This window comes from Hyperoodon ampullatus (genome assembly GCF_949752795.1).
Source record: "Hyperoodon ampullatus genome assembly, chromosome: 15".
In the NCBI taxonomy this organism is placed as follows: Eukaryota; Metazoa; Chordata; class Mammalia; order Artiodactyla; family Ziphiidae; genus Hyperoodon; species Hyperoodon ampullatus.
Genome location: NC_136928.1, coordinates 29,891,285 through 29,909,975, shown reverse-complemented (window position 1 = coordinate 29,909,975; position 18,691 = coordinate 29,891,285). Strand labels below are relative to the sequence as shown.

General features: G+C 37.8%; 1 protein-coding gene across 1 annotated transcript in view; it reads right to left on the bottom strand.

The window, feature by feature from the left end:
- The window catches only part of GFPT1 (glutamine--fructose-6-phosphate transaminase 1), a gene marked incomplete at both ends in the record, with an annotated part of 66,259 nt that overhangs the window by 27,158 nt on the left and 20,410 nt on the right, over positions 1-18,691 (bottom strand). Inside the window, 6 exons of the mRNA XM_079720681.1 lie at positions 1,601-1,654; positions 1,854-1,933; positions 4,484-4,545; positions 5,953-6,087; positions 7,428-7,486; positions 12,983-13,108. Of these exons, the coding sequence (XP_079576807.1) occupies positions 1,601-1,654; positions 1,854-1,933; positions 4,484-4,545; positions 5,953-6,087; positions 7,428-7,486; positions 12,983-13,108 (516 nt within the window). The remainder of the gene's footprint in view (positions 1-1,600; positions 1,655-1,853; positions 1,934-4,483; positions 4,546-5,952; positions 6,088-7,427; positions 7,487-12,982; positions 13,109-18,691) is intronic.

Here is an 18,691-nt window from a genome sequence, read left to right as displayed (position 1 = left end):
AGAACTCATGAAATTGTACATCAAAAAGAGTGAACTTTACTGTACGTAAAAAGGTGAATTAAAAAATAGGCAAAAGGATAGGCCAGCACCTACATTTAAAAATTTTTAAATATAACTAGCTTTGGTTATAAAATATCCTACTGGGGTTGAGTTTCACCATATTCTTTCTACAAATATTGGTTATTTCCTTCTTCAAGTAACAGGGTATATTTAAATACAATATTCAGAAGAATTCAAGGTATCACTGCCTATTTAAATGAAAAGAATATTACCACTTGACATCTATATGTCTGTTACAATCTGTAAAATGTCTTCCCATCTATTGTTTATCTCCTCTGATTTCACTTAAGTGGAAACGATTATTATCATCCTGCTTTATTTGGTCAGTAGTTATACCTGGAGAAAATAGCAAATGCTTGAAAGCCAGTCCAGTGTTTTCCCCTTTATACAGCCTCTTCAATAAGAGGCTGTACTTTTTAAACTAAACTCTGCTAAGCCATACATTATCTACCTACTAGGAGCTAGAGAAATCAGGGTTACTAAAACACAACCCCTGATCTCAAAAAGATGTCTCGCGATAAATTTTTCTTCCAACTTCTTAAGACCTTAGCCAATGTTTTTCCATTGCTTCTAAAAGCAGCCTAAGACATTGTACAAGGTAACATATCACATAAGTAATATATACACAAGCAGAATTATTAACAGAAATCTGGAACTCTGGATCCAAAATTTATACTGGTAGGCTAGTTTTTTTTTTCTGAAAAGAGAGGGAGGCGAGGAGGAAAATAAGTTCTAACAGCTCAGGACTGAAGGTTATTTAAGGAAATAACTTTCTGCTCTAGGTAAAACAGTGAAAGCAGCTACTATCTAAAGATGAATAGGTTTAGAGTACTTTGCTACATCTTTTTCAAGAAACCAAGAATTATGCATTAATAATATGGGTTTCAATTTCCTGAATTTACCATTCCCTGTGTCTTTTACAGAGAGAGCTTTTAGTAAAAAAGTAAACAAAAATAACACACCATTTTTTGTCTAATTATATCAATAAAATGATCCAGTTTGTACAGCTAAAAAGATAAACTTCAAATGTAAATTTTAAAAAAACTCCAAATTCAAACAAAGCCCATCAGGTATCAAATGTAAAAATATAAACGTAAAATGGCATGCATAAAACAAAATCCATTTAAACATATTTCAGTTAAAAATTAGGCTAAATTATTCAAATAACTACCACAGAGGTCAACCTACAATAGCCTAGCACGCAAACACAATGCTCTTTTCCTAATCTCAGCATCTGATTTATAATAATGTATCCTACATATCCTAAAACAAAGGAAAAAACTTTAAAATTTCAACTATTTCCTCAAATCTCAGAGATCTTAAAGAAACAAATTATTAAAAGCAGTTTTCTAAATGCCAAAAGCAGACAGACAAAATACACTCCACAAATTAGAAATATAATGTCAAAATATGTTTCCCCATAAAATAAGCATATTTTTAGAGGCCCAGCACATTCATTCACTCCAAGAACAAAGAATTAGTAAAGAATGAACAAAAGAGGATAAGATTCCTCCCCATCCATGCAGAGTGCATTTCCCACCTCTTTCTCCCTGTGATCCCCACCATGTGAATTTTGATCCAATCTGAGTCCTAGCTAAGGATATACAACAGAAAAAAATTCTACTTGTCAGAGAAACCACAAAAACAAATTCTTTTCATGTCTAGACAGAACTATATATATGAGTGGATCTGACCAAAGGGGCATTTAATCAATTTTAGGAAAACTATTCTTTGTAACTACTGCACTCAATTTATACATTTTTCCCATGGCATGATGTAGGAATAGTTTTTACCTGTTCTGTAGAGGATTGGAATGTGATCAGTAGATAGTTTATGTTCACTTCGTACACCAATCAACAAAGGGCTACCTCGTCTGTTAGTACAAAATTAAACAGAATTAAACCGTTTTTATAAGTAATGCACTAATGATACAAAATTTAAATGATGAGGGAACGCTCTGCAAATAATGTTTAAACTCTCCCTCCAAGTTCGACTTCAGATATAACAAAAGAATGACATAAACAGAGTTTTTAAAAAATATTCAAAATCACAGCAAGATCCTTTTGGACCCACCTCCTAGAGAAATGGAAATAAAAACAAAGATAAACAAATGGGACCTAATGAAACTTCAAAGCTTTTGCACAGCAAAGGAAACCATAAACAAGACCAAAAGACAACCCTCAGAATGGGAGAAAATATTTGCAAATGAAGCAACTGACAAAGGATTAATCTCCAAAATTTATAAACAGCTCATGCAGCTCAATAGCAAAAAAACAAACAACCCAATCCAAAAATGGGCAGAAGACTTAAATAGGCATTTCTCCAAAGAAGATATACAGACTGCCAACAAACACATGAAAGAATGCTCAACATCATTAATCATTAGAGAAATGCAAATCAAAACTACAATGAGATATCATCTCACACCAGTCAGAATGGCCATCATCAAGAAATCTAGAAACAATAAATGCTGGAGAGGGTGTGGAGAAAAGGGAACACTCTTGCACTGCTAGTGGGAATGTGAATTGGTACAGCCACTATGGAGAACAGTATGGAGGTTCCTTAAAAAACTAAAAATAGAACTACCATATGACCCAGCAATCCCACTACTAGGCATATACCCTGAGAAAACCATAATTCAAAAAGAGACATGTACCAAAATGTTCATTGCAGCTCTATTCACAATAGCCCGGAGCTGGAAACAACCTAAGTGTCCATCATCGGATGAATGGATAAAGAAGATGTGGCACATATATACAATGGAATATTACTCAGCCATAAAAAGAAACGAAACTGAGCTATTTGTAATGAGGTGGATAGACCTAGAGTCTGTCATACAGAGTGAAGTAAGTCAGAAAGAGAAAGACAAATACCGTATGCTAACACATATATATGGAATTTAAAAAAAAAAAAAATGTCATGAAGAACCTAGGGGTAAAACGGGAATAAAGACACAGACCTACTTGAGAATGGACTTGAGGATATGGGGAAGGGGAAGGGTAAGCTGTGACAAAGGGAAAGAGAGGCATGGACATATATACACTACCAAACGTAAGGTAGATAGATAGTGGGAAGCAGCCGCAGAGCACAGGGAGATCAGCTCGGTGCTTTGTGACCGCCTGGAGGGGTGGGATGGGGAGGGTGGGAGGGAGGGAGATGCATGAGGGAGGGGATGTGGGAACAGATGTATATGTATGACTGATTCACTTTGTTATAAAGCAGAAACTAAAAAAAAAAAAAAAAAAAAAAAAAAAAGAATCTTGGAATTTACTGCAATAAAATCAGCACCTTACACTGAAAAAAAAAAAAAAAAAAAAAATATTCAGAGGTCAGCCAACTATGACCCACAGGCCTGGTTTGTCTATTTTTACTGGAACACAGCCATGCCCTTTCTTCTACACATTTTCTACAACTGCTTTCACACTACGACAGCAAAACTAAGTGGTTGCCACAGAGGCAACATGGCCCAGAAAGCCTAAAATATTTACTATCTGGCCTGTTACAGAAAAAGTTTGCAGACCCCTGTTCTATAATGATGTATTAGAAAGTTTTCTCCTTTTTAATGTAAAATGGAACCTTTCTTTTGATGTGTGAACAATATATGAACATTAGTCCCCTTGACTTCATTTTAAAGACAGCTCTCTCTTACCAACTCTTAGGGTTCCACACTGTTCTAAAAAGGACTTCATGATTAGGCTTGAATATCCCAGCAAAAGTAGTAATGGTACAATTATCTAGGACTCTGTCTAGAATATAGAGTTCTGAAAAATATGGATATTTTACAAAATATTCAACATCCAAATTCACAAAGTAACAATGGTACCCCACTACAAACAAAAGGCCAATTATAAATGCCAAAATGTTTTTGCTTTGTTAAGGGATTCTGTTACACGGAATAGTGGTAAAACAACAGACAAGAAGGGCATATGAATATAAATACAGTCGACCTCCCATATGCATGGGTTCCACATCTGCAGATTCAACCAACTGCAGATTGAAAATATTCGGGGAAAAAAAATTCCAGAAAGTTCCAAAAAGCAAAACTTGAATTTGCCACACACTGGCAACTATTTACACACTACCATTTGCACTGTATTTACAACTATGTATATAACATTTACATTACATTAGGGTATGTAAGTAATCTAGAGGTGATTTAAAGTGTACAGGAGTATGTATCTAGGTTATACGCAAACACTACACCATTTTATATAGGGGACTTGCAAATCCATGGATTTTGGTATTCACAGGAGCTCCTAGAACCAATCCCCCATGGATACCAAGGGATGACTCACACAAATATCTCTAAAAAAGGACAGAGCCGTTATGGTGAAGGGCCATTCATAGTGTACAGGGAATAAGCTTATAATTCTAAAGTTTCAAAATACATATAATTATTAGTCATTATTAAATTTATATATACCTTGTGCCTACTGCTTGGCCAGGAAAATGAACACTTTTAAATACAAGTGCAAAAGCACCTTCCTATAGAGGGGAAAAAAATGCATTAGCAATATATATAATAATCAATTATCAAATGTGAAATGCCTAAAACATACTGGCTTCAGCACAGAAGTGTTTTGTTCACACAGCTACTCTTTTGCACTAGTTTATAAATGAGTCTAAATTTTAGGTAGACACTTACTCCTGAGCTTTGATGTATCCAAGATCCACTTTTTAACCAAGCCCACTCTTGAAATAGGCTCAGTAGATAATAGCTCCTAAACAGACCATTTTAAAAGACACCTTTGTACACGCTACCAATACTTCTCAATAGGTACATCACATCTCCCATACTACGCATTAGTAAGGGAAGGGCAGAATCAGAAAAGATCCCGAGCTACAGATCCAAAACCCATTCTCTGGCCCAGTAATTCTATACCACTGTTAACTTCCATTCTTTTTGTCCTTGATATTGGAGACATAAATATACACAATCACAATTATTAACATGCACACCATACCGCCCCCTCAACCCAAACTCCTCAGGGACAGGGCCTAAGGAAATCAAGAATGAATAAACGAGGAACCTAAGGTAGGAGAAGGAAGGAACAGAAAAACTGGGTTATATGAGTAGAAACAAGAAAAGGCTGGGAAGGCACACTACTCTGCCTTGAGTAAAGAGAAGGAACAGTTCTCTATCTTCTCTACCTTCCTGACTCCTTTTGCTGCAGACATCATAAGATTTGGGTGGAGATGGGAGGTAAGGGTTGGACCTTCATAGAGAAGTAAAGGGCTTTTAAATGGGAAAGTCAGAGTTATGAGTGGGATTGGGGCGGGGGGTGGGGGGTGGAAGTCACTATGTATTTGGATCTTTGTGTATCTTTGATATCTTTAATCTTTAATTAGGACAACTGGGATGAGATCAAAAACAACACCACTTTTCTCTCGGGTTGGGAAATAATTTTCTGTAGAGGTACAGGGCCAAGGAAAAGTCCCCATAAGGAAAAATGAGTTGACTGTACTGGCTGAGAGACATGCAGCCATTATCCCAGAATAAAGAGTGTGTATTTCACCGAAGCTACCCTTAGCTAAGTTACTGACTAGAAGAACACTTGAATGAGCAGGAAGCAAGAAAGTGATGAATCCCCAACTGTGTGCACTGTGTACACGTTTGTGTGTGGTGTGTATGGGTTTATGTGTGTGCATGCGTAGTTTATGGACAAACTGCTTTTGGATTATTTTTAGTTCCCATGACACTAAACTACAGTGAAAGAAGTAAAATCATTAAAACATCAGTCTCTCAAAATAATTCAAGTTGAATAGTTATATACATGGGAAATAAAAGCAAAAAATAAGAAATTAGCATAATTCCTACTTATCAAAGTTATTTCTAAGCGTTTATTGTGATTGATGTTGGCAATAATTATCCTTAAAAGTGTGGTTTAATACCAATTGTTGGATGACTCTCTCCACTAAGGTAGTAAAACTTGTATCTTGACTTTCCCGATTGTCATACATGTACTTAACAAGCTTGGCAATTGTCTCTGTGTCTGTTTCAGATTCAAAGTCATAGCCTTTGCTTTCCTGTAATTAGAAAGGAAAAAATTTTGACCCATTCAAGGAAATATTCATAATATCTAAATCTTTTCTACACAATTTTTCCTCAAAAATCTCATTACCCAACTTCTAGTCTTTTCTTGACCACCACACCCTGATTACCCAATCTTTAAAATTAAGGTCACCATCTAATTACGGTGAACCCAAAATAGTGAGGTGACCAAACATACTTATAATTCTCTGTGGCCAAACATACTTATAATTATATAAATCTATATATGTCATATATGAATTAAATACATTTTAAAATAATTAAAATATAATGAAATATATAACATTCACAAACCACTAATTCCATTATGAATATAATGATTTATTTATTTATTTTTGGCTGTGTTGGGTCTTCGTTGTTGCTGCACGGGCTTTCTTTAGTTGGGTTGAGTGGGGGCTACCCTTTGTTGCAGTGCACAGGCTTCTCATTGTGGCGGCTTCTCTTGTTGCGGAGCACGGGCTTCTCCTTGTGGTGGCTTCTCTTGTTGTGGAGCATGGGCTCTAGGCGCATGGGCTTCAGTAGCTGTGGCACACGGGCTCAGTAGCTGTGGCTCACGGGCTCTAGAGCACAGGCTCAGTAGTTGTGGTGCACGGCCTTAGTTGCTCTGCGGCATGTGGGATCTTCCCGGACCAGGGCTCGAACCCGTGTCCCGTGCATTGGCAGGAGGATTCTTAACCACTGTGCCACCAGGGAAGCCCATGATTCCTTCTTTAATGATGATATTTCACTGTCCAATACAATGGCCATTAGCTATATGTGGCTATTTTAATTTAAAGTGAAATAAAATTTCAAATTTAGTTCCTCATTCATCCTACCTCAACAGCCACATGTGGACAGTGGCTACCATATTGGGACAGTACATGTATAGAAAGTTTCCATCACTGCAGAATGCTGAACTGGACAGCTCTAAGAAGTCACTCATGAAGTCATCATCATTGCCATTACTATATAGTACACAGCTATTTAGGGCATGGAGCCTTCACTCAATCTGTCTTGAGTCCTCTAACACCCTAGAATCTTTTAAAAATGACACGGTCTCTCACAATGCAAAGACATCCCCCCAAATTCCAATTTTATTTAAGCTTTTGGGTCATTTATAATCAAGCCAAATAATTATTTTCTTTTCATATAAGAAACAAAAAAGTTGTACTGTCAACAAAAAAAAGTCCAATAAACCACCATATCCTTTAACTGTCTTAGGAATTATTTGATCACATCGAGATAGGATTTACTGCACATCCCAACAAACAACCCCAATGCTCTCATTAGAAGTATTCCTCAAAGACTGGTAGTCTTTTTAGGTCACTTTACTTACCAAAAACTTTTTCAAGTCTTTGTAGTTGGTGATGATTCCATTGTGAATAACAATAAATTCTAAAAGAGATAAAAGTATTGATGACCAAAAAATTATAGGTCTAATAAACACTATAAATTGCCATTACTATTGAGAGATTTTTCTCAAGTCAAAAAATTTGTTACATGCTATACTTTCAGGTGTAATCAAGTATTATCCACTTTTCATCATCAGATTACCCTCAGGTAGACAGCACAGTTCACATGTAGAAGCACACAGTGCTAAGAGGTGGGTATAGTGGGTTAATATAATAAACTGGAGTCTAGAGACATCAACTTCAGTTGTAGCTAAACTACCAGTCCAGTGCCACCATGTAAAAGAAGCAGGTTCCCTGGGCCAGTTTCCTCATTTGCAAAATGAAAGGGTTGAACTAAATAACTATTATTCTCACTTCTTTGTTCATTCATTCTTATGCATAAAACATTCCTAAGTTTAAAGAAAAAGGCTTCATTCAATTTACACTAAATGAGTTTAAAACCAAAGTTAAAGAATTGAGAAAAAACGGACAGTTACTCAGTTCTGTAGTTTAATTTACTTATCTGAGGTCCAGAAAACTCCCAGAATGTCAGATAAACCAAAGTTAAAGAAGCATTTCAAGATCAAACACAGATGACAGTGGGATAATTTTCATCTTTTTTTGATTAAATAACTTTCAAAAATGTAAGAATGTGCAATCAGGAGTTGACAATATTATTTGTAGCCACTGACAGTGTATGTAAAGTAAAGGCAACCAATGTGGATTTCTTATTTAAAGTTCATGTAAATCAGGAGATAAATTACCACTAAATTCAATTTTATATCAAATTATCAAAATGTTTTTTAATGTACTTAAAGATCTGACATTAAGTGAGCTTGAACTGAACACGTTCATTACAAACCAAATGTTAAACACTTCACTAGATTTCTAAGAAAGAAAAGATACCACAAAATGATACTACAAAAATAAATCTTAAAATTTTAATGCTAGAACACAGAGAATCATAAATAGCTGATATAGAGCCTTAAATTAAAGCCAAATTCTCAAAATATAACATATAGTTTTTCAGAAATCTTTTATAAAGACCTTGTCAGTATTAAAAGTTTGAGTAGTTAACATTCTAATCCAATAATTATGTGAAGCACGAAAAACCTAAAAAGGTAGCTACTGAATTAAACTACAAAATCTTACCTCAAAGGGGTATATATACACACATACATACATATATACACATATGTATGTATTCACTTATTTTTTAAAATTATGGAAGAATAGACTCAAAAATTTTGTTAAATGTTTATATACAGGAAGAGATGGAATAAGGAAGAGGAAATAAGATAGAAGCTAGACTTATTTTAGTATGCCTTTTTTATAGGTATGACCTCAGAACTATGCAAATATTTTAAAGTTTTAAATAAAAATTATTTTTTAAAGAAAATCAATTCCTAAAACTCAAAATAAAACATATTAACATAATGCTATACCCAGCTAGTAGAACAATTACATACAGAAGGATTATTCCAAGTGACTCCAAAACATAGTAATTTGATTATACATCCCTAGAGAGATATACCCTAAGGACAAAAAAAATAAACAAAAAACAGTCAACATACTGTTATGGTAGTGTTGACATTATGATTCCATTGTACATGTAGCATCGGATAGATCAAATAAGTATGTTGCTGGTGTTAAGAACTAAGTTTTTAAGTGTGACTGAAAAGAAATACATAAATCATGAGGTTAAGTAAAAGCCTTACAGCCCTGGATTTGAATTGAAGGTGTTAGTGTAAAATTATGTTGTGTTTTCTCTTTAAATTTATACATGTACATACACAGAGGTATATATATTTCCTAGCTCTGCTCACTGAAAAGGCCTAGGTGCAACGAGCACTTCTAAGACCTGGTTTAGTCTTTTTTTTTTTTCTTTTGGCAGTGCAATATAGAAGTACATGGTGTTACTAGCTTGAGCTAACAGAAGTTTTAAAAGATGACCATTTACTATCAAGTAGCCTCATAACAGAAATGTATCTCAAGCTGCCAAGGCTGTAGAAAATATGCAGAATGGGATGGAGATTATTCTTGTGTTTAACAGGGTAAAAGAGTTAACTGCTAGCCCAGCACTATAACTGTACTTATTTGGAAAAAAACTGTTTTGTTTCAATGATGGTTTCATCTTTCATTTCTTTCAGCTGGGTGGGAAATAAAAGGACACGTGCTTTCCTGAGTTTTACATGTTCTTGTTAATACACGTTTTGTTTCAGCAGGCTGCCATCCATTAAGCCTGCAGGAGTCCTCCTGGGTATTTCTGAATTGTGTTGTGTACATGTGTGCCTGAGAGCTTGTCTTCTTACAGCATTTAGTTGCTGTTTGCCTTTTTGTTGGATAAAATATTAGCAATGTATCCTTTCCATATTCCCTGCCATCAAACCTATTATGATCCAAAATCCTCATCAAACATCTGGTTTTAGAACTTCGGAGATGGTAGTAAAAAAAAAAAATTCTTGGACAAACCATCCCCTCCGTAAGCATGGGCCTATGTCTGCCCTCTTCCTATAGGCCTCATCTTCAAATTTTAGTTCTGTCACATAAGAAAATCTCACTCTGTCCCCCGTGTCCTTTTCTAATCTTGACAAAGACGGAAGTTCCTTCTAGAGCTATCCATGCTCCTCAGATCTGCTGTGTGCGCTGTGCGGACTCCCAGTGAAGTGGAGGGTGACAGCAGGCGGTAGACTCTAAGGCACTTTCCTCCACGTAGATTGGCAGGTTGTCCCTCCCCGCACTCTCCCAAGAAGATGACCTGATGCATACTGGCTCCGTGTTCACACAGCTTGTCACTGCGGCAGAAGACACATCTATGCCTTCGTTATTCAAACGTGGGTGGCTCTCTAGCATGACTAAATAACACGGGAACAATCCATCTCTAAATAAATACTACTGTGCTATTTCTTCTAGAGGTGCCTCTGGTGATGTATTTCTAAGCCACACCAGTCTTTCCAGTTTCAGTGGTGGAATGCGGCCCCCTAGTTACTGTTGGGGGTTACTTTAAGCATAAAGTAAATCCTTCTCCAACAGTTTTAAAATACTTGTGACTTCAGACATCAGTTCAGAGAGCTTACACTTTGTCAGCCTTCACCTGCTCCTTAATTCTCGACACTACGAGGTGGAGTTATCAATGAGATCACAGAAGCTACTGCTGGAAAAGTTTGTAAGAAAAAAGTCATCACATGTTTCTTGACTGTCATAACTGAGCAATGTTTTCTAAGTCTGAGATGTAGGCTTTGGAGGAGGAATGGTAACAAGTTATCTGAGTATCCAAGAGTCTGAAAGACCTCTCTGGAAATATAAATATATAACAAAGAGAGAAGACAGTTATCAGGGAGGATGCTTACTTACACAGTGAAACTTGGATCTGATTGTTCTCCTGGCACAAAGGAACGAGTACTTTCGACAGGACATCTACACACTAAGAGGTGGTATGGCAATTAATTTCAGGGCAAAACTGAATCAAGCATTGTATATTTTGGAAGAAAACTTCGGGTTTTTTCATGGAAACTAGACACTCTTCTCTAGTTTACTCAATTTTAAAAATTGAAGATTCTGCATTTATAAAAGGCCTTTTTACGTAAGTAGAATTTCTAATTGACAGATCTAGAAATCAATCTGAATTGGACAAACTATGGATTCAACATGCAGATGACATTTCCTCCTACAGTTACCTTGATGCAGATTTGATACCCATCCTCGAAAGAATCCTATAAAAAAACAGCTTCAAAACCCCTTTTTAATCACAAGAGTGCAGCAAAACCAGAAGTAAACAACTGCCTGTTAACCTGTTATTTCAAATATCGACTGAAAAGCCAACAGGCAGTTTTTTGTGCAACTTTTTAAAACACTGTTATGTTGAAATATCAAATCTGCATGGCACTGTCCCTTCACAGAAGGCAAGAAACTGCCAGCACGTCATGTGGGAGGCCGTCCTTGGTGCTGTCGGCCATGAAAGTGGGCCTCCTTCAGGATCTGGCTGAGGTGCAAGCCAGGGCCTTGGCACAAATGCAGACTGCCTGGCACGGGCTGGGGGTGCTGGCGCTGGGCCCGGCGACGAGGTGGTTTAAGCCACTTTCTGGCCCGCCGGCCCTGGCTATTAACGCTGCTGCTGCTCCCGCCACTATCACTGAGTGAAGACTCTGTGTCCCGGGATCGTGAAAGACAGGCTTTCTACTACTCCTTTTGGTCTTGGGGGGAAGATGGTGGTCTTCTTCATCACCACCCCTTCCTTTCCTTGGGCGGAGGCGCTGGCTCACAGCAGCTGATGGAGGGGAGAGACGAGGCGCCGCAAAAGGAGGGAGCACAGGGCGCTGTGTTTCGGTGGTCGCCACACCCACCCCCTCAGGCCTTGGTTCCGCTACTTCCAGCATCTGCTCCAGGCCCCCCATGTCGCAGCTACCACGGCACCCAGGTTTATAGTCTTTAATTATCGTTTCCACTGAAAGGAACTAGGACTCCTTAGAGAAATGACTGATTCCAGGTTTGGGGCAGGATTAGATAAACCTGCAACACCTTGAACTACCAGAAAATAACAAAGAGTACTGAGCCTACTTGGGTCACATCAAAAGGACTCAGGAGTCAACCTGAATAAGCTCCCAATGGGAAGTTTTGTGCATCAATATAGATAATTACTTCTGTGTTTTGAAACAAATGAAATATTTTAAATCCATGAATTTATAATAATACAGTAATTATAAAAAGGAGCTCTGTTCACCTTAGAACATTAGAACTGCTTCATTTGAAAAATGGTAAATAAAGGGGAAAAAATCAAACATTTATCTTGCCTTTCCTATACAATCTGTACATCAGGGTAATCAAGTGGTTAATATGGAGAAGTTTCTCTTTATAGAAGTATTTTAGATAATAAATGACGAAGGAAAGATTGTATTAGACTATCACCATTTTATAACCCCTAAAGAAATAATTAATATTGGCAATGATTATCAATGGCCTAACACAAAACGAAAAACATCCAAACATTACAGGTACAAACAAATACCATACCAATTTATAACAAACAGAAGGGACAGAGAATCATGTTAAATGACACCACAGGATGCATGCCATTAGCAAGATCTAGACTGTAGGAAACTCTACAGGACAAACAATAGAGTAAACTGCAAGGAAGAAAGGAGAGAAAAGGAAAAGTCTCTTAGGCGACTTAGGAGATAAGTCAGTCTACTAAGTCCTTACCTTTTAGAGATGCACACTTACATAATTACTAATTAAATGCTATGATATCTAGTTATCTGTGATATATCTATCTATATGATATCTATTGGCTTCCAAAATAATCTGGGTGGGGTAGAGAAAAATATAACTGATTATGTATTGATAAATGTTAAAGCTGGGTGATGGATATATCAGGTTCTGTATACTCTCTACATCTGAATATGCTTGAAATTTTCCATATTAAGACAATGAAAACAGAGTCATTCTTCTCCTCTTACTGACCCTCTACAAACACTCCAGAGCATGTACAGTCTGTCCATACCATTATTTTTATCAGAGCGCTGGGGATGGCTATTGACAGGACTGGGTTCGCCATGCGTGGCCCAACGGGTATGAGCTATTCCAAGGTGTACATCAAATTCTATATCCAAATCCATATCTTGTTGTTCTGAAGAAGATAAAATAAAAAAATTTCAATATTAAATCATGTTGTAGAGATAATGCTATAAGCTAAAGTTAAATGTAACTATTACAGTTCTACTCACCTGGAATATATAATTATTGAAACTGAAGATCAGGCATATTCAAAACAGTAATTAAAAGACTTACAGGAGTTAATGCAGCTGAAATATTTAGGGCAAATGGTTCCAATAACAACCAAAAAAATGTATACAAAGAGACAAAGCATATGTGACAAAATGCTAACAACTGGTAGAACTAGATGAAGTATATGGATGATTAATGTACTATTCTTTCAACTTTTCTGGAGGCTTGAAAATTTTCAAACCTATGGTCAAAAAGAGTTAAGGTGATTTTTAAAAATCTGTATTTAATCCTTTCCTTGAAAAAAATCAGTATCATTTTAATTAGACATGTAAAAAAAATTCATTTTCTCAATGCCACACAACATTATGACTGCAATTTCTTTGGTCCCCAGTGAATGTAACCGTATCTCACACCATAAACTGCAATTATGAAGAGCTTGCATAATCAAAAAATAGTCCTTGAAAACAAAGCAGCACTATGAAAGTATGAGGTTATGGGCTGATGCTCCTCTGTCTTGCAAAGCAGCTGTTCTAATTCCTTCTCCTTACGAACTCTCTCTTCTCGCTTCCTCCAGGGAAAAGAAAAAAAAAAAAAAAGACAGTTCTAGTATAGCATCTACCAGTAATGTCTCTTTCTAATTTCCTAAATAGAAATTTCATTTGGCTAAGAAACCAGATAACAAACCTTATCAGAATTAGGTCTAAATTGAGAGCAAAATGCTCAGAAATGTGAACAGGAAAGTCCACACATTTTAGTACATAGTCTTTGTAGATTTTATCCTGGCTTAAACAGAGGTCATCCTAAAATACAAATCTGATAAAGAAACAATGCTTAAAATCCTTAAATAGACTCCCAGTTGCTTAAAATGTGGTTTGCATCCCTAGTTACCCATATGAATCATCCTAAACCTGGTCACATGGATTTAAAAAAAGATTCTCAAATTCTAACATACAACCAGAGAACCATTTTCTCACAAGATAAAGCCCCAACACCTTTTCATGGTATACAAAGGCCCTTCACCATCTGGCCCCCACCTACCTTTCCATCCTTCTCTCCCAACCCTCTCCAATCACTCCTCGAAGCTTTCAATGCACCTTTTACAAATAACAGCAGCTAACATTTATGGAGAACTTACTCTGTGCAAGGTACTACAGACATCTCCCCACTCTATCCCTATCACTGTGGCCTAAGCCGCCATCATCTCTACATGGACTACTAAACAGAATCCTAACTGGTCGCCCTGTGTCCAGTCTTCCTCTGTACAATCTAACCAAAGTGATCCTTTCAAAACGGAAGTTAGATCACGTCAGTCCCCTACGCAAAATGTTCCAGTGGCTTCCCACGACACACAAAGTAAAATCCATCATTCTGAAGACCCTCCATGACCTAGCCGTCAGCCTCCTCTCTAGCCTCATCTCCTGCCACTCTCTCCCTCACTTACTGAGCTCTAGCCCCACTGACTTCCAGCTATAAGCAGGCCAAACCCACAATGAATCCATGCACTTGGTGTTCTCTCTGCCTAGAATTCCCTTCTTCAGACAATCACGTGATCTCTGCTCAAATGTCATCTCTACCATACTTTTTCTTCATGGCACTAATCACTACCTAACGTTATTATTATTATTTTTTTTTAGTTTCTGCTTTATAACAAAGTGAATCAGTTATACATATACATCTGTTCCCATATCCCTTCCCTCTTGCGTCTCCCTCCCTCCCACCCTCCCTATCCCACCCTCCTGGCAGTCACAAAGCACCGAGCTGATCTCCCTGTGCTATGCGGCTGCTTCCCACTACCTAACGTTATTTATTGTTTGTCATCTGGCCCTCTCACTAGACAGTAAGCTCCATCTGGGCAGGGAGTTTGCTTATCTTTTCTTTGCCCTAAGGGCTTAGAACAATGGGTGGTATATAATAGGTACTCAATAAATATTCATTTTGTTATTGAATCCTCACAATACAATTAGGTACTGTTAGGTACAACTGTCCCCATTTTATAGATAAAGAAACTGAGGCTTCACGAGGTCACAGAACCTGCCCTAGGTCACAACTAATAGGAAACAGAGAAAGGATTTGAACCCAAGAGTGCTTGACTCCAGAACCTAAGACTAAAACCACAACGTATACTCTGCCATACTATTATAACATTTATGACATGTTGTCTACCTGGCTTCTGCCAGAATTTAAGATCTACAAAGGTAGCAGCTTGTCTTATTTGAATCGTAAGCACTAAGCTATATAGGACAGATACTCAAACTTTTGTTGGGTAGTTCAATCAATGGATAAAATCATCAATGTATTCTTTTCTGGCTTAACTGTGTCCTGAAAAATTAAGGCGACCTGATAAATGACCTGCAGAAAAGTAAGGATTTCAATTTATTATGACTTAACAGGCAATGCAAGCAGTGAAAACATTTGACTAGTTTTTTGGGTTAACTATAATTAAAAGCAGTATGTGCCCCCACTTGCTGGCAAGAGAAAGTACATTGGAGAAAGCAACAAGAGTCTATAAAATGAACTCATTTCAAATTCATGGTAATTACCATACCTATTTCACTGTTGCCAAAGGAACATTATCTAATGACTAATAAGAAAAAGATCATTGCTATGACAATACGCATATTCCCCGCAAGAAATATTGCATGTTTTATAAATTAATCAGGGCTCCAATCCTGACTCTTCCTATCCACTGTTACTCCATTCTAAAGCCCCTTGTTGAACCTTAAGTCTAGACAATGCTACACTCAGTTTTCTCTCCCCCGCCCGCCGCAAGCTGCCAAGCAACACTGAAGAAAGTCACAAAATTCTGTAAGTTGAGTCCATTTCAAGTTCATGGGTAATTATCAAATCTACTTAACTGTTGCCATTTAATGAACATGTATCCATGTTCCCTATTCACTAAACTGAGAACTCATTCAATTCCCCAACAGCTCATGACATTTTTTATACTCTTTTTAAGCCTCAATCCTACCTATATAGTCCCTCAATCTACCTTACTCAGGTTTCCCCTTCACCTCATAACTCCGTTTTAGTTAGCTTTTCTTTTCCCTTTAACTCCTATAAAGGTTAACTCCCCACCTGTGCCTTGACCTGAGCTGTAACGCCTCAATAATTTCCTTTCTTGCATCTTCTGTCTTCCCCCCACCCTTATTACTCCCAAGGTTCCTTGCCCTCTGTGTACCTATTCTCAGATGTCATCTTTCTTTTTAATAGTTCAAACATATTTAATTTGCTGGTAATAATGAAACACTCAAATACCTACACCCAGACAACAAATGTTAACATATAACCATTTGTGCTTTACATCTTTAAGACATAAATTATTTTAAAAAATCTTTACTTGTTGTCATGCCCTAGAACAGCAGTCCTCTTCTGCCTTTCCTCTGCCCCCAAACTTCACTGCTTTTACTGCTGACGCCACCTAATGTCAGTACCTGCTCCTCTGAGCTTCAATTTTCTCATCTGCAAAATGAGGTTGATAATTTCACCTACTTCATGGGTTATGACGAGGACTGTATAGAAGGCGCCTAGTAGAGTGCCTGGGACACAGAAAGCAATCAATAAATGTTAGCAAGTATTATCAAAGTCAGGAGCTACCAAAAAGCAACCTAACGGTCTTCCCTGAGATGTCTTCCTTCCCTTTTGTCTTAAGAGGTTAAACACTAAAACTTGCTGGGAATAATAAAATAAACATCACAAACATCGAAATAACCACACTCCGACTTAACAAATGCTAATGTCTAACCATTTATGCTTTAAATCTTTTTTAAACCCTGAAATGTGGGCTTCCCTGGTGGCACAGTGGTTGGGAATCCACCTGCCAATGCAGGGGACACAGGTTCGAGCCCTGGTCCGGGAAGATCCCACATGCCGTGGAGCAATTGAGCCTGTGTGCCACAAATACTGAGCCTGCGCTCTAGAGCCCACGAGCCACAACTGCTGAAGCCCGCGTGCTGCAACTACTGAAGCCCACGTGCCTAGAGCCCGAGCTCCACAACAGGAGAAGCTGCCACAGTGGGAGGCCCGCGCACCACAGTGAAGAGTAGCCCCCACTCCTCGCAACTAGAGAAAGCCTGCGTGCAGCAACAAAGACCCAACGCAGCCAAAAATAAATAATAAATAAATAAACCCTAAAATGTAAAAAAATGCAGTTGGTGCCTTCTTTATACCCTGCTCCATCCTTTTCCTCCCCAGAGGATTCACAAGAGCTTTCCCACCTATGCCTTCAAATTTCCATCATGCTACTATATCCATAAATTATAGTGTTCTTTTTTTTTAAATGGTACAATACTTTGCATATCCTTCTCTAGGTTGCTTTTTTCACTCAACATTAAGTTCTCAGAAATTATGCATGTCCCCACATGCAGAACCAGATCCAGTACACATCTTTCAAAAGCTACACATGGTCATTCACTATCACATACAACTTATTCCAGGTTGCTTCTAAACTTTGCTGCAGTGCATCTTATTGTCACGTCTCCCTGTCATAGTGTTTCTTTCAAGTACCTGCCCAAGAGTGGAAGTGCTTGGCCACAAGGTATAGGCGTCTCCCATTTAGACATTGCCAGATTGCTCTTCCAAGTGATTCATCAGTTACAAACTCACCAGCACTGTCTGCAGGTGACCCATTCCAGGAAAGGGGTCACTTTCCTGCAGGTGGAGGCACGTTTCAATATGTTGACATTCAAAGATGGTGATTCTGGTCACAGTCTGCCTTTCTAGCCTCCCACTCATCTACCAACAAAGTAGATTAAAAGGACCACCTACGTTCCATCAAACTTGCCTTCCCTATTCTTATCTTTTTCCAAGCTAATCTACTCAGAAGGTCCTCCCTTCTCACCTTCACTGCCCAAATATAATCAGCAGCCACTCCTTACGTATCCCAATTCCTAACTTGTGGGAACTAGCTCTCCCCTGAATCTTAAACCAATCTGTTTGTTCTCTCCTGTAGAACCTACCATAATCAGCCTGGTAAACAGGATGCAGTACACACATTAGACCAAATATTTACAACCACAGTTTTTGAAGTGTAGTTTTTGGGGTGTCTGCTTTACCCCAAGCTAATCTTACCCACAATACATAAAAAATAAGTACTGATTTAATTTGTTAAGCAAGTACAGTTGACCCTTGAACAACACGGGGGGTTAGGGGTGCTGACCCACCAAGCAGTCGAAAATCAGAGTATAACTTATAGTCAGCCCTCTGTGTCCAAGGTTCCACCTCCATGGATTTAACCGACTGTGGATGGTGTAATAATGTAGTATTTACTATTAAAAAAAAAATTCGCATATAAGTGGACCTGAGCAGTTCAAACACGTGTTGTTCAAGCATCAATTGTACCACAAAGCTAAATGTCTGGCTTATGTGAAAATTAAAAATGACTAAATCCATTGTTCTCCTCTTCCACCTGCACTTCTTTACAATGATAATGAAGGCATCCATTTGAACAGGTATACAAAAAACCTACTGTTTCCTGGTTTTTTAGAGG